The sequence below is a fragment of the Erythrolamprus reginae genome, chromosome 5 (genome assembly GCF_031021105.1).
Source record: "Erythrolamprus reginae isolate rEryReg1 chromosome 5, rEryReg1.hap1, whole genome shotgun sequence".
In the NCBI taxonomy this organism is placed as follows: Eukaryota; Metazoa; Chordata; class Lepidosauria; order Squamata; family Dipsadidae; genus Erythrolamprus; species Erythrolamprus reginae.
The window spans coordinates 66,141,694-66,168,038 of NC_091954.1; the positions used below are offsets into that span (position 1 = coordinate 66,141,694).

The 26,345-nt window shown below is 40.4% G+C and overlaps 1 protein-coding gene across 1 annotated transcript; it reads right to left on the reverse strand.

The window, feature by feature from the left end:
• Window positions 1–908: 908 nt before the first annotated feature.
• On the reverse strand, window positions 909–24,948 carry FGF8 (fibroblast growth factor 8). The gene is made up of 5 exons (XM_070754021.1): window positions 24,917–24,948; window positions 24,706–24,742; window positions 22,158–22,338; window positions 9,059–9,165; window positions 909–1,196 (listed from the first exon to the last, which is right to left on the reverse strand). Exons 1-5 carry the CDS (start codon window positions 24,946–24,948, stop codon window positions 909–911), a joined length of 645 nt encoding a protein of 214 aa, XP_070610122.1.
• Window positions 24,949–26,345: the final 1,397 nt, after the last annotated feature.

The window sequence follows — 26,345 nt, forward strand, 5'->3', positions numbered from 1 at the left end:
ACTAAGGGCTGAAAATACTCTGATGGCCCCAGTAGAGAATTTTATTTGGTCTTATGGAATATCCTTAGAAATGGAAATATAATAAGTGAAATATCACTTTTAACTTATCGATACTTTACTGACAGGACAACAAATACAAAAAAAAATCTATGGTGTTTTTTTAAAAAAAATTCAGACCTTTGGAAAAACAATTAGGATTGAAAGAACAAAGCAAACTAAGGCCTTTAGCATCTCCTTCAGCAAGGGCAATCACTATGTTTTCATCATCTCTTCTCTATTACACAAAAATGAAAACGATGAAGATGTCCCTTCTGGATAGGACCTAAAAGACTTATTTGAACAAATCTTAACTTCAGGGAAGATTACCGTCTGCAAGTATCAGAGACATTTCATAAACACACCAAAATAAGCCCCTAGTACAAAGCATTGGGGATGGACTCCATCCTCTTAAGTTACATTATCTGAGGTAGAAATTTGGTCCCAAGTGTATGATTTGTTGAAGAGGGCATGTTCTATGCTTATGCCTAGATCAACTAACTCCTACCAATCCCTACCACAAGTAAAAAACCAATCTAACAAAACATAATGCATGTCCCCTCCCAAAGAACTCAAAATCTTCCTAAGTGAAGCGCAACCTTCCATGAGTATTTAAACATTATACTGCTTTTTCTTTTAAAAAAGCATTAAAGTTGGAATACAAAAATAGAGCATCTTTTGTTTCTTTTTAAAAAAACACTGAACAATTATAAACAACTAAATCAAGTTTTGTTTCCCCCCCTCTTCCTCCATTCCCCTTTTATAGTCATCATCATCATAGATAAGACTCTAGTTATTGTCCGTCAACCGAGTCTCTGCACAATGTCCTCCAGCAAAGGAAAGTGGTCCTGAGTGGCACCAGGTGAGGCAGGTCAGGGCGATGGCTTTGGACTGGAGTTTCGAGTCCTTTTGCTCCTTCGGTTGAAAGGGTAATTGAGAAATTCGAAGCGTCTGTGAGGTTCCGTTGTCTGGTGGCCTTTGGGCAGCCGCTTCATGAAGTGGACCTCACGCTGATGCTGACGGGTCTTGGAGCCTTTGCGGGGACGTCCCTTCCGGGTGAAGGCCATGTACCATCCTTCGTATTTTGCATTTTGCAACGCTGTGTAGTTGTTCTCCAGCACAATCTCGGTGAAGACACAATCCTTGCCTTTGCCGTTGCTCTGCAAGTGAAAAAGAGTGAATAATTTGACATCTTTCATCTTATCCATCTCTATTGTCCTTAAAGCCGCTTTGGGCAGGTATCAGTCATACAAACATAGAAGATTGACGGCATAAAGAGACCTCATGGTCCATCTAGTCTGCCCTCATACTATTTCCTGTATTTTATCTTAGGATGGATACAGGGGTGGGCTACCGCCTGGACGGGGCTTAAACACAGTGGGGTAGCGAAAATGGAGCTCCATCCCAGAGCACCAAATTTGCACTGAAAGATGTTGAAAGAAAATGCATAAGCCATACCCACAGTGTAGTAGTAAAAATTTTGGTAGCCCTTCACTGGATGGATATATGTTTATCCCAGGCATGTTTAAATTCAGTTACTGTCGATTTACCAATCACGTCTGTTGGAAGTTTGCTCCAAGCATCTACTACTCTTTCAGTAAAATAACATTTTCTCGCGTTGCTTCTGATCTTTCCCCCAACTAACCTCAGATAGTGCCCCCTTGCTCTTGTGTGCACTTTCCTATTAAAAACACTTCCCTTCTGAACCTTATTTAACCCTTTAACATATTTAAATGTTAAATTTAAATGCCCCATCTTCTATGCTCCATTATGCCAAGCAGCTTCACAATGATTGTGATATAGCATAATTTCACGACTGAAGAAAAATATTTTCTTCATAAATTCAGAGAGCAGTGGCTGGTACAGTAACTAAACTTATAATAATTACATAGAGTACTCATCTATTCACTCATGATTATTGGTTATTTATCATACTTTGATTATCCTTTTATCCATACAACTACAATGTCTTTTCTTTTATATTACCCAAAACTCTAATTTAAGAGACAAACATTTTTACATACTGCTACTTTACAAAATCATTGTGGATAATCAGAATACTAATAGTTCTATGAATAGTGATAATATCAGTGAAAACAGCTTGCCTCCAGAAGTTGTGAATGCTCCAGTATTGGAAGTTTTAAAGAAAATGTTAGACAAACATTTGTCTGAAGTAATGTAGGAATTCCTGCCTTGGCAGGGGGTTGGACTAGAAGACCTCCAAGGTCTCTTCCAACTCTGTTGTTGTTGTTGTTGTTGTTGTTGGTGGTGGTGGTGTTGTTGTTGTTAGTAGTGGCAATATTAGTAGTATCTATTTATACTTCAACTACCAAACTGTGTACCTATACTACATGTCACTTTGAAACTTTTTCTCCTACTTTTTACAAAAACTAGTATTGAAAGTTAGAGTCTGTTAACAATAAGACATTTGATTTGATTTGATATTTGATTTGATATTTGATTTGATTTGATTTGATTTGTATGCCGCCCCTCTCCGCAGACTTGGGACGGCTCACAGCAACAAGATAAACAATATATTACAAATCCAATAATTAAAAAATCATTAAAAAACCCCTTATTAAAAAAAAACAAAACATACACACAAACATACCATGCATAACTTGTATAGGCCTGGGGGGAAAGGAGTATCTCAATTCCCCCATGCCTGACAACAGAGGTGGGTTTTAAGGAGCTTGCGAAAGGCAAGGAGGGTGGGCAATTCTAATCTCCGGGAGGAGCTGGTTCCAGAGGGTCGGGCCACCACAGAGAAGGCTCTTCCCCTGGGTCCAGCCAGACGGCATTGTTTAGTCGACAGGACCTGGAGAAGGCCGACTCTGTGGGACCTAACCGGTCGCTTGGATTCGTGCGGCAGAAGACGGTCCCGGAGGTATTCTGGCCCAATGCCATGGAGGGCTTTATAGGTCATAACCAACATTTTGAATTGTGACCAGAAACTGATCAGTAACCAATGCAGACTGCGGAGTACTAATTTTAATGCTGGATATATTCAGTAGCACAAACATTGCAGCTTTCATTTGGCTCTCTATTCAACAAACATCTATTTCTAGAAAAGTAAAGTTAGAGAAACTGAAAGAGGCATTTGATATGTCCTTGTCATGTCTGTATATTTCCCCACTTACTTCACTCTCTTGCATGCATAAATTATAGTTTGTATTTATCTGTTTCCTTTCATTATGTTTTAGTTAATAAAGCTGTATCTAGGTAGAATGCATCTTTCCCTGCCTTAATACTTAGGCTCTGAAGTGATGCAGAAGATGGCACCTCGCAGAAGGTGCCAAGTATCTTTAGCACTTATTACAAACATGGCAGACTTGGGATGCCGCTAATTAGTGTCGCTTCATTTGAATGTAGCCTCATTCATTACAGATTTAAATAGGAGTGTTTGGAAACAAAACACTAACACTTTACACCAACTGGCAAATCCAGAGGGGGCCCAAAAGGGATTACTCTGACTGGATTTCTTGTCCTCCACATATAATAAATTTTCTGTCAAAAGAAAGCAGAAACATCTAGAGTGTGTATAATTACTATAATTCCTAAAATGTTCCGCTTAAAATATCAAATAATAATTGCCATTAGAAGAACGCAGATTCATTCAGAAAACCGAATGCACTACAGCATATCCATAGTGGATTGAATGGTGTTGTTGTGGTTCTTGATTGACAGAGGTAGTTAGGCTCCAGTATAGACATCTCAATGCTAGATTCATCAATTCTGCACTCTCTGTTGCTGATCCTTTCTAACCATAATGAAAGCAAAAGTGAGCCATCTAAAAGACAACCAAGAGTCATCATGGAATAACATATATATCTATTTATCTAAATCTGGGCTAATAATTTGAATGGAAAGATGAACAACATTGGAAGCTTTGCTAAGAAACCAAAGGACCTTGAAGTCTAACAGTATCTTTTTAAAATAAACGGTCCCATATTCTAGTGTAGGACCATTTCAATAGGAACATGACAAGCAATTTATACCAGGTACGATCCTAATCCTTTTAGCTCGATACCATCTTTGCTTACTGGTAATGTTAGCCGCTTTTAAGCTAAAGCCTTATTTGGTTGACTACAATTTAAACCTTGGGTCTTGTGTTTCAAAACACAAGACACCGCTACATCCAATGAAGGGCTACCAAAATTTTTACTACCACAGTGTGGGTGTGGCTTATGCGGGACACCCTGAATTTTCTTTCAACCTCTTTCAGTGCAAATGGGGTGCTCTGGGGTGGAGCTCCATTTTCTCTATCCCACTGCGTTCCCAACCCCCAATCTGGGCAGCAGCCCACCCCTGGCTACATCTCATCCCTACATGTTGTAACTATTGTGGAACGTTTTACTAAAAGTAGCAGTGGAATCCATGGGAAGAAATGCATCTATATGGCAAGGCTTAGGAATGCACTTTGCTTTTATACTGTTGAGCCTTTTTTTCATCAACTAATATAATACAACCTTTGCAGAATATTAGCACATATTTTTTTATTTATTTATTTATTTATATTTATTTATTAGATTTGTATGCCGCCCCTCTCCGTAGACTCAGGGCGGCTCACAACAATAACAAGAACAATGTAAGAACAAATCTAATAATTTAAAAAACACTAAAAACCCCATTATTAAAAGCAAACAAACACACAAACATTCCATGTATAAACTGTATAGGCCCGGGGGATGTGTCAGTTCCCCCTTGCCTGACGGCAGAGATGAGTCTTAAGAGCTTTACGAAATGCAAGGAGGGTGGGGGCAGTTCTAATCTCCGGGGGGAGCTGGTTCCAGAGGGTCGGGGCAGCCACAGAGAAGGCTCTTCTCCTGGGTCCCGCCAAACGACATTGTTTAGTCGACGGGACCCAGAGAAGGCCAACTCTGTGGGACCTAATCGGTCGCTGGGATTCGTGCGGCAGAAGGCAGTCCCGGAGGTATTCTGGTCCGATGCCATGAAGGGCTTTATAGGTCATAACCAACACTTTGAATTGTGCCCGGAAATTGATCGGCAACCAATGCAGACTGCGGAGTGTTGGTGTAACATGGGCATATTTGGGAAAGCCCATAATTGCTCTCGCAGCTGCATTCTGCACGATCTGAAGTTTCCGAACACTTTTCAAAGGTAGCCCCATGTAGAGAGCATTACAATAGTCGAACCTCGAGGTGATTTTTCCTGATTTCCCTCAACCATGTCATGTTACCCAAGTCTAGCTTGCAAATCTATCTCAAGGTTCTGTTCCAAGAGCCTCAGATGTCTTCACAATTTTAAAAATAAAAAATTAGGGAATACATAGAACCAAAGACTGCTCTAAGAGAGAGGGCAGGGAAGAGAAAGGAAAAAGTGCATAACTAAGGGCAACATCTATATTTTATATTGAATGTGCAGATAAGGTATGTAAACATCTCTAAGGCAGTCCTTTCCCAAGAATGCTCATGGGGACCAGAAAATGTATCCTCAAACAACATAGTCGTAAGCTGAAAGACTAATCTGACTGCACCATTTAGCATTGGATGTTCTTGCAGTCTCACAATGGCCATTTTTAAGTAAAGACAGGACCATAACTTGTGACTTCCTGCTGGCTTCAACATTGATTTTACTTATCAGACCCAAGTAGAGAAGTTAGGAATTGTAAACACAGGGCTGCGGAGAGACTGTGACAGTCGAAACTTTGAGGACCAATCATAACTATTACTCATTTAGCACCATTGTAAGGTTGAAGAGTTTCTGGACAAGTAGGAATTAAATAAGGGCCATCTGTAGGTGGGTTTTTTTTGTGGTGCAGAATTTTTATATTTTTTTTCCCTTCAAAATTTCACATGCATCCACAATAGGGAAGGGAGAAATAAATAAACCACAGAAGAATGTGTCGTCCCACCCCCCACATGAAATGGGAGAAATAAATTAAAATTTATTTACATTGTTTTTTAAAAATGTGAAGATAGAGGGGGGAAACATAGTTCAAACACACAAAAAATGGGAATACAAAATACATTATTAAAATGTAGTTCTTAATAAACGATATTGTTACTGCATTCAGTTTCAAATCTCCCCTACATACAAACACACACAAACACACACATTATATATAAACTCCGTACAGAGTTTACAGAGACATATATACAGTATAGGATTTTTTGACACTTAGTATTTGCCCATTCAAAGATATTTTCTCAATTTCCTAGTTTGGTTTAAAACCCTGGTATGTCAAGGCAATCTCAACTATTCACAGGTCTGATCCTGATTACGGTAGTTTTTTTTTAGATTGCATTTCTGTTGAAAAAGTTAATGAGCTACAACAATACCATTCTTTTCTGCAGATTTCCTATGCCACTTCTTGCCTTTAAGGAAGACATACACATAAGAATTACCGTACGTGGCAATGTTGCCATATGTTACCATGGGGGAAGAAATTATAGTAAGATTTTATCAGAATTTTCATTTTTGAGTCAAAATTCAGCAAAAATGAAAGCAACTGGTTCATTCTTCCTTAATGCAAAAAATAATGGAGATTGGGAATTTTAGATTTTTTTATTAACTTTTCAAAAGTTGAGAAGATGCAACACGAGATCTCTGATCAAAATGTCCTCTGGGAGTAGGGGGAAGTGAAGGGTGATGGTGTGTGTGTGTGAAACGGACAGGTAGATCCCCAATGCCAAACAAAAAAGTTTAAATTCTTTCTTTATGTAATCTATCAGACTGAATTAGGGAATGTCTGAATTAGGGAAGCATAACAGGAGAAAATATTAAACCTCCCTAGACTGCAATTTCTGTCTTTAAAGTGGCTGTACATGCAGTTAGTTTCATCCATGGAAAAATTTTTCATAGTTTTCACGAGAAGAAAGAAAAGGCTTTTTTTTATTGCTACTTTATTTTTACACCTAAGAGAGAAGTCTGTGGATTTTCTGTCTCAGGTGCCAACTAACTTGTCCAGGATTCATCCCTCCCTCCCTCCCTCCCTACACACACACACACACACACACACACACACACACACACACACACACACATGTTCTCTGGGGAAAGACTGTGTTTGCTCTTCTACTTCAGGCAGTAAAATAGCCTGGTCTATCCCCGGGGCCAAGGCCTTCCTCAATCTTTTTGCGATGGCTGCATGGTCATGCCCAGTGTCGTCTTTAATCCCCAAGGATCAGGATGCTGATGTTGTGTCTAACTCCTCAGGATTTAATCGGAAGGAACTGGCCCTACCATCAAGCAGACTGAACTAACTGCCTCGGGCAGCCTAGACTGTCAACCCTGAAGAAAAGTGGTAGCTGTGCCACGCAGCTTGTCCCTAACTAGACTGCTGTCGAAGTCTTTTGTAGATACCCTTCTTAAATATATTTAACTTATTTTGATTTATTGTGAAACCTTTAATGTTTTAATAACATTTTAAGAACTATACTCAAAAGTACTTTTGTTTTAATTGTATTCCTATGGAGCATTAGTGGAATAAACAGCATGTAAATACTTCATATAAATATAGAAAAAGGGGAGAATTTAAAAAAAAACAGAATGCTTCATAATACAGCGTTCCCTCGATTTTCGCGGGTTCAAACTTTGTGAAAAGTCTATACCACGGTTTTTCAAAAATATTAATTAAAAAATATTTCACGGGTTTTTTCCCTATACCATGGTTTTTCCCGCCCGATGACGTCATATGGCATACTTTCGTCTGCCTTTAATAAATATTTTTTTAAATAAACTTTAATAAATAAACATGGTGAGTAATAATCTAAAGGGTTGCTAATGGAATGGGAAATGGTAATTTAGGGGTTTAAAATGTTAAGGGAAGGCTTGTGATACTGTTCATAGCCAAAAATAGTGTATTTACTTCTGCATCTCTACTTCGCGGAAATTCGACTTTCGTGGGCGGTCTCGGAACGCATCCCCCGCAAAAATTGAGGGAACACTGTACTGTGATTTAAGGTGATGTTAAACATAATAGCTTTCAGGGTGGGTAAAGGAACTCTGAGGCAAATTCTAAGTTTCTTATTAGTGCATTCTACAAATCACTATTTTTATAGCACCACGCATGATTTTCTTTTACAGAAAAAAGATAAGCCACTGTTTTCAAGGTCTTACCTTTGAGTTATAGAATTTGTGGGCAATTTGTGTCAAAATTAGCTTTAATGTTCTCATTTTAAATTCATCAGAGTACTTATATGTTCTTAATTTTAAAATCTCCCTGTTCTCCTCACCTCATCAAATAAGTTGACTCAACAAATATTTGGATTTCTACAAGGGTCAGGGTCACACATTTTGTCTAGAATACAAACATTTTTGGTCTCCAGCTAACCTGCAGAAGACTTAAGGTTAAAATGGTTGATCTTTTAAAATGAATAGTCTGTGGTTGAAAAAAAAATCCTGATGTATCATGTTTGTGATAGATCTCATCATGCAATAAGATGGCTACAAGGTCATATGCGGTGTCTTCCCATCCATTTATATTTTACATTGCATCTAAAACTGATGTAATTTTTTCTTGACTATTTATGACCAGTAAAATCAATAGCATTGTAAAGAGAAGCAAGAGGGAAAACAAAATGCTATTATAGAAATAAGTGTTTTGTGAATGGTCACATCTGCCATGGTGTAAACATTTTGTAAATAGTCACGTTTATATGTACTCCAATGCTAACTATTTCGTTAGGAGAGTCACTACATATTTTTGTCTATCCAAATATTCTTCCAATCCAAAAAAATCACCTGCCTAGTACTGATTTAAGCCTCTTCTCTTTTCTGCACCTTCTAAAATTGTGTTTAACTGACTGCTTTAAATGCTGGATTCTTGAGGTTAAGATAAACTTGCTGCATTAAGATTTACCAAAACAAATGAAAGTGTGCAAATGAACAAATTTCTAGTTTCAGTCACATAACCTCCTGTTCGCATAAGGCTATTTTCCATTGCTTCAGCCATATTCATACAATCCATATTCATACAATTTTCCATGCTTCAGCCATATTCATACAATTTAGCCATATTCATACAATCTTCCCAAAAGTTCATTGTCTGTCTTCTTACCTTGCCAATCAGCTTTCCTTTTTTGTTCATGCAAATATAGAAGCCTGTCTCTGCTCCCTTGATTCTTACTCTGCTCCCAAAAGTATCAGTCTCCACAATAAGCTTAGCTGGAAAAAATAAGGCAACAGAAGAATAAATCAAGTTATAAGATCAACATTATATAGACGTCCCGGATTTTTAAAAGATCCAGATAGAATTTTTCAGTTGTAGCACAATGAAAAGTAGTGATTCTCCATGTACTTGGGCATTGTGTACAATAACTATAAAGACAAAAGAGTCTCAGGATTGTCTGCTATTCTTGTGATAAGGAGTAAAACTCTGGAATATGGATGTAACATCACTTACATTTATTTTTCAATACACAGAGCAACTTGCCTGCTGAAACTCCATCCACACCCAAATCTCATTTAAGGATCTCCATTTGAAGCAAAGACAAAAAGGAATATGTTTTACAGGGAACCAAAAGCTGTACTGTACATTATGTTTCCCCTATGGTAAGGGAGTCAAGAAAGATATCAGTAGCACTACTGCAATGTGTTTTTCCACTTGTCACTGGAAGACTGGGGAATTTTTCCAGCCATGAAGAATTATGTTATAATAACTCGGTTAATTTTTAAGGCATCTCAAGATTATTCTTTGCATTAGTCCCTGTTGTATATATGCAGCAACAGGGGGAAAATTTTCATTTCATTATTGTAACAGCAGCCTTTGCCCAAAAGTTAGAATAAAGAAAGCAAACAATGTGGCTATTTAAATTTTTTATACCTTCTTAAAGTTAGACCTCTTAGAATTTAACTAAACAAGAGAAGAAAGGGGAGGAGCAGGGAGAAATCTGTGATGGACAGTCTTTCATGACTTCCAAATTGAAATACTATTTTTCCATTCTTCATTTGGAAAAAAAACCCTACACCACCATGAAATTAGCTGTCCCCATAGCAGGTCCCTATCTTGCATCAACTCTTTGTTTCAACTTACTGTAGTCGTCTAGTTACTTCCAAGGTAACATTAATACAATCTTATAGATTTTGATTACCCTGATATTGACCTTGGCCAATTTTGAAATAAAGGGAAAGGACTATGTTACATAGAAACATAGAAGTCTGACGGCAGAAAAAGACCTCATGGTCCATCTAGTCTGCCCTTATACTATTTTCTGTATTTTATCTTAGGATGGATATATGTTTATCCCAGGCATGTTTAAATTCAGTTACTGTGGATTTATCTACCACGTCTGCTGGAAGTTTGTTCCAAGGATCTACTACTCTTTCAGTAAAATAATATTTTCTCATGTTGCTTTTGATCTTTCCCCCAACTAACTTCAGATTGTGTCCCCTTGTTCTTGTGTTCACTTTCCTATTAAAAACACTTCCCTCCTGGACCTTATTTAACCCTTTAATATATTTAAATGTTTCGATCATGTCCCCCTTTTCCTTCTGTCCTCCAGACTATACAGATTGAGTTCATTAAGTCTTTCCTGATACGTTTTATGCTTAAGACCTTCCACCATTCTTGTAGCCCGTCTTTGGACCCGTTCAATTTTGTCAATATCTTTTTGTAGGTGAGGTCTCCAGAACTGAACACAGTATTCCAAATGTGGTCTCACCAGCATTCTATATAGCGGGATCATAATCTCCCTAATAATGTTCCATAATGTTCATATGGGAACATCTAAGAAGAGATTAAGCCTGTCTATCTCATAGTCTGGGGACAAGATAAAGGCAACATCAGGGAAACACACACGTAAAAATATTGCCCACATATACTTCTGCGGTGCTCAGGACAAATGGTGAAAGCACAAAACATGGAGAGACAAGAGAATCAGATGTTAATACAAAAGCTAGGTCAGCAATAAATACAAAAATAACAGTATAGTCTAAAGTTAACAGTATGTTCTATGCAACAAAAAGAATTTAGAATTTCTTCCTTAATTATCTTATCTTCATTGCATTTCTATTCTATGTAGGCTATGAAGAACCAGAAGACATTTTAAGACCCTTCTCCACCTTCTTCCCTCCTTGGATGGTTGCTGATTTTGCAGAGAAAATCTGACCCCTTAATGCATTTTATCTTTGTGAGAGTTGAGAGGATATATTGATTTAATCTCAGCTTTTTTTTAATGGGCATTGATGGGTTTATGGAGTCGCTATGCAAATTACAGATCAATAGCTTGTCCTTTCTTTTTGCTTTTGCAAAAACCCCAAGTTTTGGAGCCAGCTATCCTCCAGGAACTATCTCAGCACTCCAACTCTGCCATATTATTGTGTCTGTAAGAAATAAAGGATTCTACATGGAACTTTTATAATGGGTTCAGGGCGCCCAAATTTCTATGGAGAAGTGGACTTCTTACTTGTCATTTCTGATCATAAAATGATGTCGTATCTCTAAGTTGCATCCCACTCTTCTTTTTTTCCAATAAAACTTGAGCCATTACAGACAAGGGCTTTTGCTGACAGAGAGCAATTTCTGTAACTTTATAATAATATCCACACTTGTGATTGGAATTCATCATATTTCGTACAGATAAAACAACAATGGTCCATGTTTGATTCTTTCTCTTACCTTCCCCCACCCCATTCTATCAAGGACCTGTTTTTAATATGAAATAGACAGGCCATTGGGTTATGGTTTCAGAAATATCTCCTCACCTAAACAGAGAATGACCAAGAGCATCAGAAATCTGCTGGGTGAGGAAGGAAGCAAAGGAATTATGAGATTGACTGGGAAACTGTCATTGAACATTGGCAATTAAGATCACATGACCACAGCGGTAACCTAGCAGCGCAGCAACAGCCAGTAGCACTGAAGCAGCCACAACTTTTCCAAATTTCATTCCCTCAAAGTCATGGGTCTCAGATTTTGGATGCATTCTATAAATTAGTTGAAGTACCTTGCTTCAAAAATTGTTGCCTTATGATACACCATTTCATTCAGTCAAGGTCACGACAACAAAATATTTTGTAGTATAGTGTTCCCTCGCTTTTCGTGGGGGATGCGTTCCGAGACCGCCCGCGAAAGTTGAATTTCCACAAAGTAGAGATGCGGAAGTAAATACACTATTTTTGGCTATGAACAATATCACAAGCCTTCCCTTAACACTTTAAACCCCTAAATTACAATTTTCCATTCCCTTAGCAACCATTCAGATTATTACTCACCATGTTTATTTATTAAAGTTTATTAAAAAATATTTATTAAAATTTATTTAAAAATATTTATTAAAGGCAGACGAAAGTTTGGTGATGACATATGACGTCATCAGGTGGGGAAAACCGTGGTATAGGGAAAAAACCCGCAAAGTATTTTTTAATTAATATTTTGTTATAGACTTTCCGCGAAGTTCGAACCTGTGAAAATCGAGGGAACACTGTAGATAGATAATAAAGTTCTATGTTGCTACTTCTAGCCTTCCCAAATATTCTCCCCTATAATTCCTACAAATTTGTATTCCTAGCCATTATGAGTTAAGGGTTGGGACGAGTCCACAGAAGGCATTCATTCACATTCAGTTTGACCAATCCGCTACAGGGGTTTAGAGAAGATTGTGGCAAACCACAGATTGCTCAGGCTAGAACAGTGATGGCAAACCTTTTTCCCCCTCAGGTGCCAAAAGTGCATGCCCACACCCAATATTCAATACCTGGGGAGGAAGGTAGGTGGGCGCTATATTGTGTGTTAATATTGTGTGATAATGCAGGGGCAGGGCCAGCCGGAAGTGGGGGGGTGGCCTGCTGGGGAGGGGCAGCGCGAGTGAGGAAGTGAAAGGGGGAGGGGGAGGAGAGCAGAAGGGCAAATAAATAAGGAACGGGGGGAGGTTTGCACTCTTTGTGTGTGTATGTGTGTATGGGGGGGTGGAGTAATTTGGGAGAAAGAAAACAAGGAAGAGAGTAGACCTGAGTTAATTATATTAGTCCGGCCCTCTAAAACCATCCCAATTTCTCATGCGGCCTCATGGCAAAATTAATTGCCCACCCCTGCTCTGGAGGCTGGAAATGTTTCTTGACTTCTAGTGGCCCTGGTAGGCCCATTTTTTCACCCTCCCCAGGCTCCAGAGGCTTCTCTCTCCCCAGAGGCCTTCCGGAAACCTAAATTGCTCTCCCTGAGCCTCTACATGAGCTGAAAATCAGCTGGCTGGCACACACATGCGCGCTGGAGCAGAGCTAGGGCAACGGATCGTGTGCCAGCAGATATGGCTTCGCATGCCACCTGTGGCACACGTGCCGTAGTTTCACCACCACTGGGCTAGAACATGCTATGTTCATATTTAAGGCATAAGATAAGTTAGGAATTGAAAAGATGTAGCCCAGAGCTACAGTCAGGAACAACAGTGCTGAACAAGAGTCTAAGAACAGGTAGCCTTTGACCGTGTCTCTTGCCACAGCCATGACAACTATTTTATTTATTTATTTATTTTCTCCTTAAACTCAGGGCGGCTTACAACATGTTAGCAATAGCACTTTTTAACAGAGCCAGCCTATTGCCCCTACAATCCGGGTCCTCATTTTACCCACCTCACAAGGATGGAAGGCTGAGTCAACCTTGAGCCGGTGATGAGATTTGAACTGCTGACCTACAGATCTAGCAGTCAGCTTCAGTGGCCTGCAGTACAGCACTCTACCTGCTGCGCCACCCCGGCTTTAGAACTGAAGGAAGTTGCAATCCAAATATCTGGAGAGCATAAAGTTACCTATCTCCTACCAAAAGAAAAAGGACCTAGAATGTTACTGCCATTAAAAAACAAAACAAAACTTTTGTGCATCACCTTTGATCCTGAATTTACATCCATTAATGCAAATCCGACTTCACTGAGGCTGTGCTAATCACGCCAGGTGAAATATAAACACAAACATGCTCAGCCAGCCAGATGATTGCTTTTAATGGCACTTCAGCCTTTGCAGAATAGTTATCTGCAAGGTCCTTTCAAAAGCAGCAGTAGACTAATTCACCTGTAATGAATTTTAGAGAAGGAGAAGTATAGCAATGGAGATAAGCCACAATGCTTTCCAAGATACCCATTGTTGTCCCTCGCATCTTTTTAGTATTTCACTTTTTAGACTGGACGTCAAAGCTCTACAGTGAAAAACCAGGCTGGTGGACATGCAGAACAGCTGGAATTATACCAGCTCAGTGTATTTTACCCCAAATGCTACATTCAGCAGAAGTCTTCAATATAAAAACTATTTCCAACAGTGGCACAAGAATAAAAGTACACATTAAGGGCAAACACATGAGCATAGGAGAAGCTGCACAAACTGCTTAACCTTGGTTTATTAATTCTCCTTGGGGAAAGGGAATCCTCACTCTGAGTATTGTATTGGCAGTTCTGTGTTAGCAAAAACTTCAGAAGAGAAGGATTTAGGGGTAGTGATTTCTGACAGTCTCAAAATGGGTGAACAGTGCAGTCAGGCGGTAGGGAAAGCAAGTAAGATGCTTGGCTGCATAGCTAGAGGTATAACAAGCAGGAAGAGGGAGATTATGATCCCGCTATATAGAATGCTGGTGAGACCACATTTGGAATACTGTGTTCAGTTCTGGAGACCTCACTTACAAAAAGATATTGATAAAATTGAACGGGTCCAAAGACAGGCTACAAGAATGGTGGAAGGTCTTAAGCATAAAACGTATCAGGAAAGACTTAATGAACTCAATCTGTATAGTCTGGAGGACAGAAGGAAAAGGGGGGACATGATCGAAACATTTAAATATGTTAAAGGGTTAAATAAGGTCCAGGAGGGAAGTGTTTTTAATAGGAAAGTGAACACAAGAACAAGGGGACACAATCTGAAGTTAGTTGGGGGAGAGATCAAAAGCAACATGAGAAAATATTATTTTACTGAAAGAGTAGTAGATCCTTGGAACAAACTTCCAGCAGATGTGGTAGATAAATCCACAGTAACTGAATGTAAACATGCCTGGGATAAACATAAATCCATCCTAAGATAAAATACAGAAAATAGTATAAGGGCAGACTAGGTGGACCATGAGGTCTTTTTCTGCCGTCAGACTTCTATGTTTCTATGTTTCCTAATGATCTTTCCCTCACTTCCATCTCTTTTAAGTCATCATTTCTTTAATCAGTTTCCAATACAAGACGTACTTCTGTATAAGGGGAAAGAATAGAATTATTAAAACTGCCCTGCAAAATTATAGTAATCACTAGATGATTAAACAAAAAAAGAGAGTGTCTCTCTCGGCTGCCATGTCAGCATCATCCACAATTTTGCAGTTCAGATAGCCATTTGGAAGGATTTATGAGTCCTGGAGGATTAATCTCTGCCTTTTCTCCAATAATCTTGCTTTTATGCTGCTCTTGTTAACACGGGTTGAGTCATCCGTAGCCATACTGCCTCACTCACCATCATGATGTTTGGGAACAGTGGGAGGAACTGTTCTTTTTTAACCAATCGTTATACCGCCTTCTGCCGCATGAATCCCAGCGACCGGTTAGGTCCCACAGAGTTGGTCTCCTTCAGGTCCCGTCAGCTAAACAATGTCATTTGGCGGGACCCAGGGGAAGAGCCTTCTCTGTAGTGGCTCCGACCCTCTGGAATCAGCTCCCTCCAGAGATTAGAACTGCCCCCACCCTCCTTGCCTTTCGTAAACTCCTTAAAACCCACCTCTGCCGTCAAGCATGGGGGAACTGAAACATCTCCCCTGCCTATGTAGTTTTTTGTGTATGATGACTGTATGTATGTTTTTATATATTGGAGTTTCTTGTTTTTTAGACTTTTTAAATGTATTATTGTTATTTTAGATTCCAACTATTAGATTTGTTATTATATATTGTTTTTATCATTGCTGTAAGCTGCCCCGAGTCTACGGAGAGGGCTGGCATACAAATTTAATAAATAATAATAATAATAGCCACATTTTCCAACCATAATTGTTCTGCATACAATTAGATACATTTGGACCACAGCTCCCAGAATTCCCAACCACTATAAGTAACTTCCAGGAATTCTGAGTGTCCCAGGAATGCTAGATTGGGAGGGGTTCCTTGTTTGCCTAGCAGCAATAAATTACCACACCAATTTATTATCAATTATCCTATCAATTCTGATGGTGTGATATGCTTGCCTCAAGCAGAGGAAAGATATCTTTGCAACAAGGAAGAGTGCATATTTAATAAATAATCAAGGGAAGGCTAAAAAAAATACCCTTTCAACCTCAGCTTAATGATGTGCTTTTTCCAGAAGAAATGAACATTTCTACAGGAGTTGATTAGATCTTTCAGTCTCTTTTTAAAAACAATTTCTGACCTGCCTTCTTGAACCTACACCATGCAGCAAGCTAAGTGCGAACTATTTCCTTTTAATCTTTTTCTCAGGTAGGAGAAAGAGGGAGAGATTTCACGGGATTATCATTTTAGTGCCCAAGCTACTATGTTAATACTGAAACATCCTCTACCACTTCTGTGTCTAGGAAAACTCAACACCTTAATGAAGCCTTGGATTTTATTCTCTTTGTTCATCTTGCAGCTTGCAAGGCAAGAACTTGTTTATTTGTTATTTACTGCATCCATTGCTCTGAAATCCACACACAAGCCCTGCAACGTGAGATGCCCATAAAATGCCCCTCTACTGGGACAAATAAATACACTAAGTGGAAGCCAGTCAAGATACCATTATCGTCAAGTCAAGGCTGCCCCAATAACCTCAGGAGTATCCTGAATTAATGGAAGCTTGTAATGACTAGAGTCTGGTTATAACACTTTTTGAGATATGATAATCTGCCCCTTCCATTTTTTTAATGCCACAGAGATGGACAATATAGGACTTACATGTACTCCTTCCTATTGAACTCTTCAACTCCTGCCTACCTCCCCCACCATAGTTCCAATGCTAACGTTCATCTCAGAAGGGCCACATAACAGCCCAAATAAACTGATTGGATTGGTTTATTAAATCCAATTTGATGAGATATTGCTTTACTTCAAAAGTACAGACTCTCTCAGAGGTCGAGAGGTGGCGCAGTGGGTAGAGTGCAGTACTGCAGGTCACTAAAGCTGACTGCTAGATCTGCAAGTCAGCGGTTCAAATCTCATCACCGGCTCAAGGTTCACTCAGCCTTCCAGCCCTCCGAGGTGGGTAAAATGAGGACCCGGATTGTGGGGGCAATAGGTTGGCTCTGTTTTTAAAAAGTGCTATTGCTAACACGTTGTAAGCCACCCTGAGTCTAAGGAGAAGGGCGGCATTTTAAAAAATTGAATATATAAATAAAATAAAGAAATGAGAGAGTCTTCACTTTGGCTGTTGGGAGTTACAGGATATGGCCATCGTGACAATAATAATAATAATAATAATAATAATAATAATAATAATAATAATAATAATTTATTAGATTTGTATGCCACCCCTCTCCGAAGACTCGGAGTGGCTCACAACAACGAGAATGCACTGATTGCAAAAGTGAAAAAGTGAATCCAGTCACAAAGAAGACCATGTCTTTTACAGGGCAATGTTTGTGGGCTACAACTGAACTTTGTCCAGATCCCCCCCTTAGGAACTTGCAACATCTTCTAGAGACATCCAACTATTGTGGAGTGATTCAAGATATAATGCGGTGGCTGGGTGATGCAAGAAGATGCTACAAGACAGCAGCATGAAAATATTTTAAATATAAGTACTGTATGTCTCTTTTGGGGATGAAAACCTCATGCTTGGAATGATGGTGGCTGTTGTATGTAATTGTGGAGTTGAGCCTCTCACCCTTCTTAGCCTTCCCCCAAATAACTATCCCACGAACCCATAAAAGAACATTACAAATCATTGATAAAAGGATGAACAAATTCAAGACAACAAAATTTAAACTCAAGTTTAGAAACTCAAAACTTTCATTTATACTGATAGTAAAGATATTAAAAGCTGTAGAGTAATCGGGTCAACAGATAAGTCAACACTATTTACGACATCTGATAAATTTATAGATATGAATTTACCTTCTTTTCTTTCTTATTCTTTCTTTCCTTTTTTATTTTTTCCCTTCCTTCTCTTTCCTTTTCCTTTTCCTTTCCTTCTCTCTCTCTCCCTTTAGCTTTCTCTCCTTTTATATATATAAGTGTATACTCAAAACTCATTTGTACCAATATCTCTACCAATATTTGTACCAATATTTGTACCATTTGTACCACAAAATCATTTGTACCAATATTCACATTTTGCTTCATGTATCCCCTCACCTATTTATCTTCAATAAAGATTATATTTTCTTTCTTTTTAAAAAAAGAAATGATGGTGGCTACTATAAGTTCTTATTACTTTTCACAAGGAGCACTTTCTCTAATGAGATTAAAAGAACCTTGATGGTTTGCCATCAATGAATTCCTCCAAAATATTACACATACCACTATTCAAATCTTAAACAGCCTTCTCACTATTACAATGGGGCACAAAACTGATCAGGTAGGAATCCCTTTAAGGCTCCTGGCTACCTATGATCTTGCTTGTCTTACCTTTCCCTAGCCAAGCATCCTATATGCTTTCCTGCAGAAACATAATTTGTTCTATAATAAAAATACATTATTCTACTCTTATTCTCATTAAAGCATAGCTGCAATTGCTGCTGGGTTAGATCAAGTTCTGTCTAGAACAGAACTCCATTTCCCATAATGGTAAGACAAGTCCAATAACATAATATTTAATTATTATTATTATTATTATTAATTATTATTATTATTATTATTTATTAGATTTGTATGCCGCCCCCCTCCATAGATTCTGGGTGGCTCACAACAGTGATAAAAACAATACATGTTAACAAATCTAATAATAAAAATCTAAAATAACAGTTTTACATTAAAAAGTCTAAGAAGAAAAAAACCCAATATATAAAATTCATACACACAGTCATATCATGCACAAAACTACATAGGCAAGGGGGGGATGTCTCAGTTCCCCCAAGCCTGATGACAGAGGTGGGTTTTAAGGAGTTTACAAAAGGCAAGGTGGGTGGGGGCAGTCCTAATCTCTGGGGGGAGTTGATTCCAGAGGGTCGGAGCCGCCACAGAGAAGGCTCTTCCCCTGGGTCGCGCCAGACGACATGCAGAAACAGATAACTTGAAATTTCTCAACAGCATTTTCCCCCCTTTACAAGAGCCTTCAGTTTTTCTACTTCATGGCCCAGATCCTTGAGAACATCTTTCAAAATAAATTGTATTTTTTTAAAAAAACCTAATATTGGAAATGGATGCTACTAGTGGAAGTGTGCAGGGCATTTTACGCATGGCACCAATTCAGCTACTGAGATGGACACCAATTTTTCCGTAAGCCTAATGAATCCTTTTTGAAGCCATCTAACCTGACGTCATCCCCCTCTCACCATCTCTTTCTGCCTCAATTAAGACCAGTTCTCTTCCCGGGGTGAACACTGTAGCCTTCTCCAAAGCGGCATTGGACTTCACCAACTCTAATCCCCAGGTTGAAAACTGCTAAATTCCAGCACCACATCACTTCTTCTTCTAACCTATTATGAGCCCTTTAACTTTATTGCTTTTTTTTGTCTATAAAATATTAACATCTGTAACCTCCTCCTTGCCCAAGGACAATTGGACCCCTGACTCCTTTTCATTGAACTGCATAGACAAGGTTCCCTTATTTATCTCTCTTTGGGGGACACGAGTAAGGGAGGTCGATCAAGAAAGCAGTTAACATTTAAAGAGCATCAGTTTTCATGCTCTCCCTCTGCTGACTGGTGGAAAGGCATAGAAAAGCAGCCCCAACACACAGGCAGAACACCACATGCTTTTCCTCTCTTCTACCTTTTCAAAGGCCTTTTTTTTTCTGATTTATTGCCTGTTGGTCAGCTTTACCACACGAGCCTCTTCTGGGACTCCCCCTCCAACACTGAATTGCTGCTGCCTTGACAAACCCAACTGCATTGCTTTGGCACAGAGATAGGGACTGAAAGCAGAGCGGAAAATGTCAGAGAGAAAACGATAACCTGCCTGCAAAGAACTAGGAAAATGCCCATTCCAATCCTAAAATAATTAGAAGGAATTCCAAAGTTGTAGGTTTTATTATTATTATTCCTAAGCTTCCCAAAAGGAGCAACAGAAAACGAACGCAATGCTTATAATTCACGTCTAACACTGCTCCCTCTTCATAATGATGTAGTGATTCAAAGCCAGATTACAGATTGCTGTACAAGACAGAAGGACACCGAGCTTTAAGATCCATAGGCTGTGCTCCTAATTAGAAAACTGAGCCAGATATTGACCATCAAGACAGATAACCAAGAAAAATGGACCTGACCTTAAATCAGCTATTAAAATGTCACAGCAGAGAAAATGGCCATTGGTGGAAATAAATCACTTTTTTGAGAGAGAGAGAGAAAGAAAGAAAGAAAGAAAGAAGGAAAGAAAGAAAGAAAGAGAAAGAAAGAAAGAAAGAAGGAAGGAAAGAAAGAAAGAAAGAAAGAAAAAGAAAGAAAAAGAAAGAAAGAAAGAAAGAAAGAGAAAGAAAGAAAGAGAAAGAAAGAAAGAGAAAGAAAGAAAGAAAGAAAGAGAAAGAAAGAAAGAAAGAGAGAGAGAGAGAGAAAGAAAGAAAGAAAGAAAGAAAGAAAAACAATAACTAAAAAGCAAAACAAAACAACTTGAAGTATAACATAAGATGGGTGAAGGGTGTGAAAAGTTGGTTTTGTTAGTGAAGGGGTGAAAGCTTAACAGTTCCAACTCTATTCTTTCTCTTTAGTGACAGATTTATCCCAGTAAAAATTATGTTTCATGCTCAAACTTTGAAAGGAAAGTGGCTACGTAGATGCAGGAAAAATGCAGCGAGGCACACTTGATCCCCTAACTGGCCTGTGAAGAGGAGAAAGTATTCAGGAAATGTTTAAAAAGGTGAAAGTAAGAAGACTTTTAATAGCTCTTCCAGACATGGGGGTCTCTCCTGAGATTCATATAGAACAATCCTGAACCTCTATTTTAACATTTACAGACTTGCAATTCTCCTAAAACCGTACATCTGAAAAACTGCTTGTGTGCTCCTTCTATTGAAACCACTGCTGGGTTTGCTTCTTGTGCTTCAAATGCTGAACTTAACAAAACTTTAAAAGTTTTAATAGATATTTTCTTTTTCAAATCATTCATTCCTGCATGTTGTGATGCTGTTATTTAAATATAGTAACTTTTTAGAGAAAGGTATATTTAAAGAAGGGATGCTCATTTTTTCTTTATTTAGAATCAAAAACTATATTGTATATTTCAAGTATGGCCGGGACAGTTTCCTTGAAAGCAAAGTTGCACATTGTAACATGCAAACCTTGCCCTCACTGTCAGTGCCTGCTAAAAAATGTTAATAACATCTTCAGCCAGCTTAAATGTAAGCAAGCCTGCCTGGTTAGTTTGATGGGAGAGAGGAAAATTGTGGCTAATGCGAGAGGTCAATAATTGTAGTCATCGTACATAAATTGTAGCGATATGGAGATTCAATACTAGGATGTGCATTACAGACCACAAATCGAAGACAATGCAATTATGGAGCATCTCATTTAATATTGTACAGTGTTTCATAAGCATAATTAAAGTTAGAAAGGAGAACATGGATTTATTTTTTCCCGATGAACTGATCATTTGTAAAACTAAGTCTCATTTAAAACTTTACAGCCAGTCTTCTATGCTTACATCTTTTTTTCTTTGGGAAAAATATTTTGTGCATCCTAAAAGCTTATTTTTCCTTAGCTGAAGGCAAGATTTGCCTGTGATTTCTACAAAACCTGGGGCTAACATCACAGCATGCTCACACTTTCCTTATTTCCGCTGCAGTGTTAGGCTAGAACATATCGCAAGACGACACCTATTCTCCCAGAGTCCCTGTGATTTTAATTCTTCAAACCTACAACTCATCCCACCATTTCCGTGGCCGATGATCAGGTGTAAAATCCAGCCCAACCTCCTCCACAGAAGCTCCGACTCAATCCGCAAAGGGAAAGCATTATACTGTTATTGCAAATATTGATCCCCACATTCAGAAGCTTTCTGCATGCCAAATGCTTGTAATGATTTCTGGCCCAACAAAGGGGACGGAAATCATCAATTACTGGGCTGCCGTGCATTCCCTCCCCACCCACCCACCCCCAGCTCTCCCGATGCTCCAGACAGACTTACCATGAGCATCCCCGTCTTCTGCCATAGCATTGATTTTCTTGTTGTCCAGGACTTGAACATGCTTCCCGCTGGTCCGGCTGTATAGCTGATAGGTCCGGACGAGTCTCCGGCTTAGTTGGTCGGTCACCAGGCTCTGCTCCCTCACATGCTGTGTAAAATTAGGTGGGGACTGAACAGTTACCTTTAGGAAATTGAAAAATACACAACACACCATTATAATCTCTACTCCTCTGAGAAAGGCTATCTTGGTGTGTTCCTGGCGTATCTGGAGGGGGGCACCAAGTTGGTGCAGTGTAGAGTTGAGGCTCTTGGGCATTGATATAGCAAAGACCAGGATTCTAGCAGTGGCTGAAAAGTTTACTGGGCTGCCCAGGGATTGATCACTGGGAAACAAGCATGCCAGAGGGGAAATAAAGATGAGTCCAGCTTGGAATCGGAGTACAGTGTTCCCTCGCTTTTCACGGGGGATGCGTTCCGAGACCGCCCACGAAAGTTGAATTTCCGCGAAGTAGAGATGCAAAAGTAGATACACTATTTTTGGCTATGAACAGTATCACAAGCCTTCCCTTAAGACTTTAAACCCCTAAATTGCAATTTTCCATTCCCTTAGCAACCATTCAGATTATTACTCACCATGTTTATTTATTAAAGTTTATTAAAAAAAATATTTATTAAAGGCAGACAAAAGTTTGGCGATGACATATGATGTCATCGGGTGGGAAAAACCGTGGTATAGGGAAAAAACCCGCAAAGTATTTTTTAATTAATATTTTTGAAAAACCGTGGTATAGACTTTCCATGAAGTTCAAACCCGCGAAAATCGAGGGAACACTGTACTAACATGGCTCACCTTTGGTTTCAGAGATCGGTCTAGACTTATGCAGATTTAAACTAGGTTTATTAAACTCAATCCTGCTTGTGGCATTTTAAATACGGAAAAATTCAACAAGGCAAACAAACATACAAATGAACCTGCCCCCATCATTCACAATCATACATCATGCAAGACTTACTCAATCTTGAAGTGGCCTAAATACAATCACCTGGAATACAATGCATCCTACTTGCCTGGAAACCAGGCTTTTAACCCTTGGGTTTGTTTCTATCGCTTTGATATTGGCTCTTCGGCTCTTTCAACTGGTCCGTCTGAGAGCTTTGTCCATCTGTGCCCTGGACCTGAGTGATTGGTGGGTGGGTGGTGGGTGGTGGGTGGAATGGGGGTGGCTGTATTTTATCCCCTTAAACAGCAGTTGTGTCAGCAGTCCAGGCAGTTCAGAATTGTCTCTCGCTAATACTGTATTTATGAGGTTTCCCCCACCCAACCGCCTGCATTCAAAGTTATCATGATGAGTCTGTTAGCCAGTTCAACAACTGGCGATTTGAGGTCCAATCGCAACCATGTAGTTGGGCTTTGCCACGGGGTCTCCTGTGTCTGTTTCCCCTCCTCTCTCTGGCTGCTCTTCTTCCACCACCCACCACCCCCAATATATCTCCAGTTCCCCTTTTAAGTCTGAAGGGTTTTAGTTTGCCCCTGACATTTATAAAGACGTATTCTGAGCAAATGTTGAGGAGATTTGTTCCTTTCAACTTCATGGGGTGGCAGCACATGAAAAAAAGCCTCCCTCCCTCCCCGCTCATCTTCAGCCCTGTATCGGCTACTAAAGTTGTCCAAAGATACAGGGAAGCCGCTTCTTCCTGAAAGACAGACTTTATAGAAGCCTTCCCTTGATCATGTCTCTCTCTTATCTTTTGTCTCTGTGTTGCGTGAGGGATGCACGGGTTTCCTACTGGTATTTCTTTCCGTAACATCTCTGCCTTCTCTAATGAGTAGACCATGTGGCCGACCACAATACTCTTTGATTTCCATCTCATGTCCCCAAATATTACAACACGGTGAGCCTACGTTCTCTTTACACTCAGGTCCACTGAATTCAATTTGTTTACTCAGTTTTACAAGGGAATCCTTCCAGATTTAATTCCAAATCCTACACCTGTCCTCTTGCAGGGGGAATGTTTCTGCAAGCTTTTAGCTTTCCGCTCTCTGGACTTGCCATCAATACTACACCAAAAGGGTTATAAATTCCAGAGTATCGGACTGTGTTGCTCCATATGTTAATGAGGTTTCTAATTTCTAGGAAGCAAGAATAAGGTCTTTCCCATAATTAATGTAACATCTCTTAAGTATAATTTTAAAAAAATGGAAGGAATGTGCTCTTATTTAAGTCTGGAAATTGGATGGAAAAACAGTTTGCTAAGATTTAAATAGATCATCACTAATTTCCTATCGGGATTCTTCAACACTTACAACTGCATCTATTCTTACTTTAACTCCACCATTTCCACGTATTGCATTTTATTCTCTACTCCCCGCATTTAATCTCTTTAATCACAGGGACTCCTTTTTATTACATCAGATTGTTTTTTTTAAGGGGGAAGCAGAGAGGACAAAAATAAAAGAAAGAAATCTTGGCTCTATCCGTACAATTTAAAAAACAAAAACAAAACAAAACACCGCAGCTATTTAGAAAGGATTAAAACAATTCCTTACCTGTGCCTGCAAGCAGAAAGCAAACAAGTGCAGTAGCCTAGAATAATGGAAAAGGGGGAGTGGAGGGGAAAACAAAGTAGATGGTGAGATGAATTTCGCCATTGAAATGGAGCAGAAATAAAAATGGAAAATCGAGGAGACTATTTTCGGGGGAGGGAGGGGAAGGGAAATCGAAATCGGTCCCATCAAAGCGGCAAGAGTCAATACTTACAAATAACTGAATATGGAAGAGAAGAGATTCATCCTGAGAGATTTTTTTGGGTGGTGTTCTTTACGCGCGGGGACTTGATTGGCTCCGGGCGCAGAAACAGGCGCTTCTTGCTTTGCTTTTTGGCTTGTGTGAACCGGCGGGAATCCGGAGCAGGGATTTGGAGAGGGGTGCGGAGGCTCTCGGTTCCTCTCCGCGGGCGTCGTTTTTCCCCTCCGCCGGGCGCTGCTCTGCCCGCAGACCGTCTCCAGCCGGGGGTCGCTCAACCACCTGGTCAGGGCGAGGTGCTCTCCGGGCGCTCCCAGCCCATCCCTCGAAGGAGCGTCCCGGACTGAGCTTCGGTCTGGGCCGGCTGGGCGCGCCGGAGGCTGGCTGTCAGGAGACTCCGCGGTCCAAGCTGAGAGTTGGAGGAGGAGGAGGAGAAAAGGCTCCGCTGACAGCTCCGCGCCAGGAGCAGGGAGAGCTCGGCGTTTCGAGGTTGGCGGCCGCGGAGGAGAAAGGCAAGGCGCTCGGCCCCGGGTGTGTGGGTGGGTGTGCGCTCCCCTCTCGGAGCGCCCGAGGAGCAGTTACGCACCAGCCAGCCCTGGTCCCTCCTCTTGTGCGCTGCTCGCCAATGTGCCAGCCCCTTCTCATCTGTCCGGGGATGTCCCTAGACCCGCGTCCTCCCCACCTCTCCCCCCCACCCCACCCCAACAGAGATCGTCCCCCATCCAGCCCTCGACGGGACCAGCCCAGCAGCGCTTGAAAGCATCCCGCTGGCCGCGATGCGCTGGCTTCCCAGGGACTTTCCCTTCCTTCCCACCCCTCCCTCCACCCACTCCACCCCCAACTTTGCTCACCCCGCAGCTTTGGCCAGAGGAGAGCTGCTCGCAAACGCCTCCGCCTGTTTTCTGGGGTGCCTTGGACCGCGGGAAAGAGGCTACGGACGCGCTTTGCGCACGGGCAGGATTTCTGCCCCTCGGTGTAACACCTGCAGCCGGGATGAAAAAGGCTGCGGAGGAGGGTAGTGTGGCCCCTTTTCAAGTCCCAGGATCTATGCGTAAAAGGCGGCTGGGATTTTCCCCGTTGGAAGCACCGCGAGCACCGCAGCGCTCCTTTCCGCCCGACGTTTTTTGCACCCACGTGTTAAAGTCTGGCCGGGCATTTGCTCGACCGGTTGGAGAAACGGTTGAGGGAGAAGATGGGTAAAAGAGGGAGGTCGCAAGGCCGTAGAGAAATCCCCGCGAAAGTACCGGGAAAGAGGTCCACCTGAGCGGTGAAGCCAATGCCGGCTTTCCTCCGGGGCTTTCGGCGCGGAGTCTGGGAAGCAGCTTCGAAGAAAACTAAAGGGGGAGGGATGCCCGATCAAACCTCGGGATACTTCTGATTTTCCAAAGAGCGACTGAGTATTTAGCGCTCCCTCCATTTACATCTAACACTTCTACATTTACAT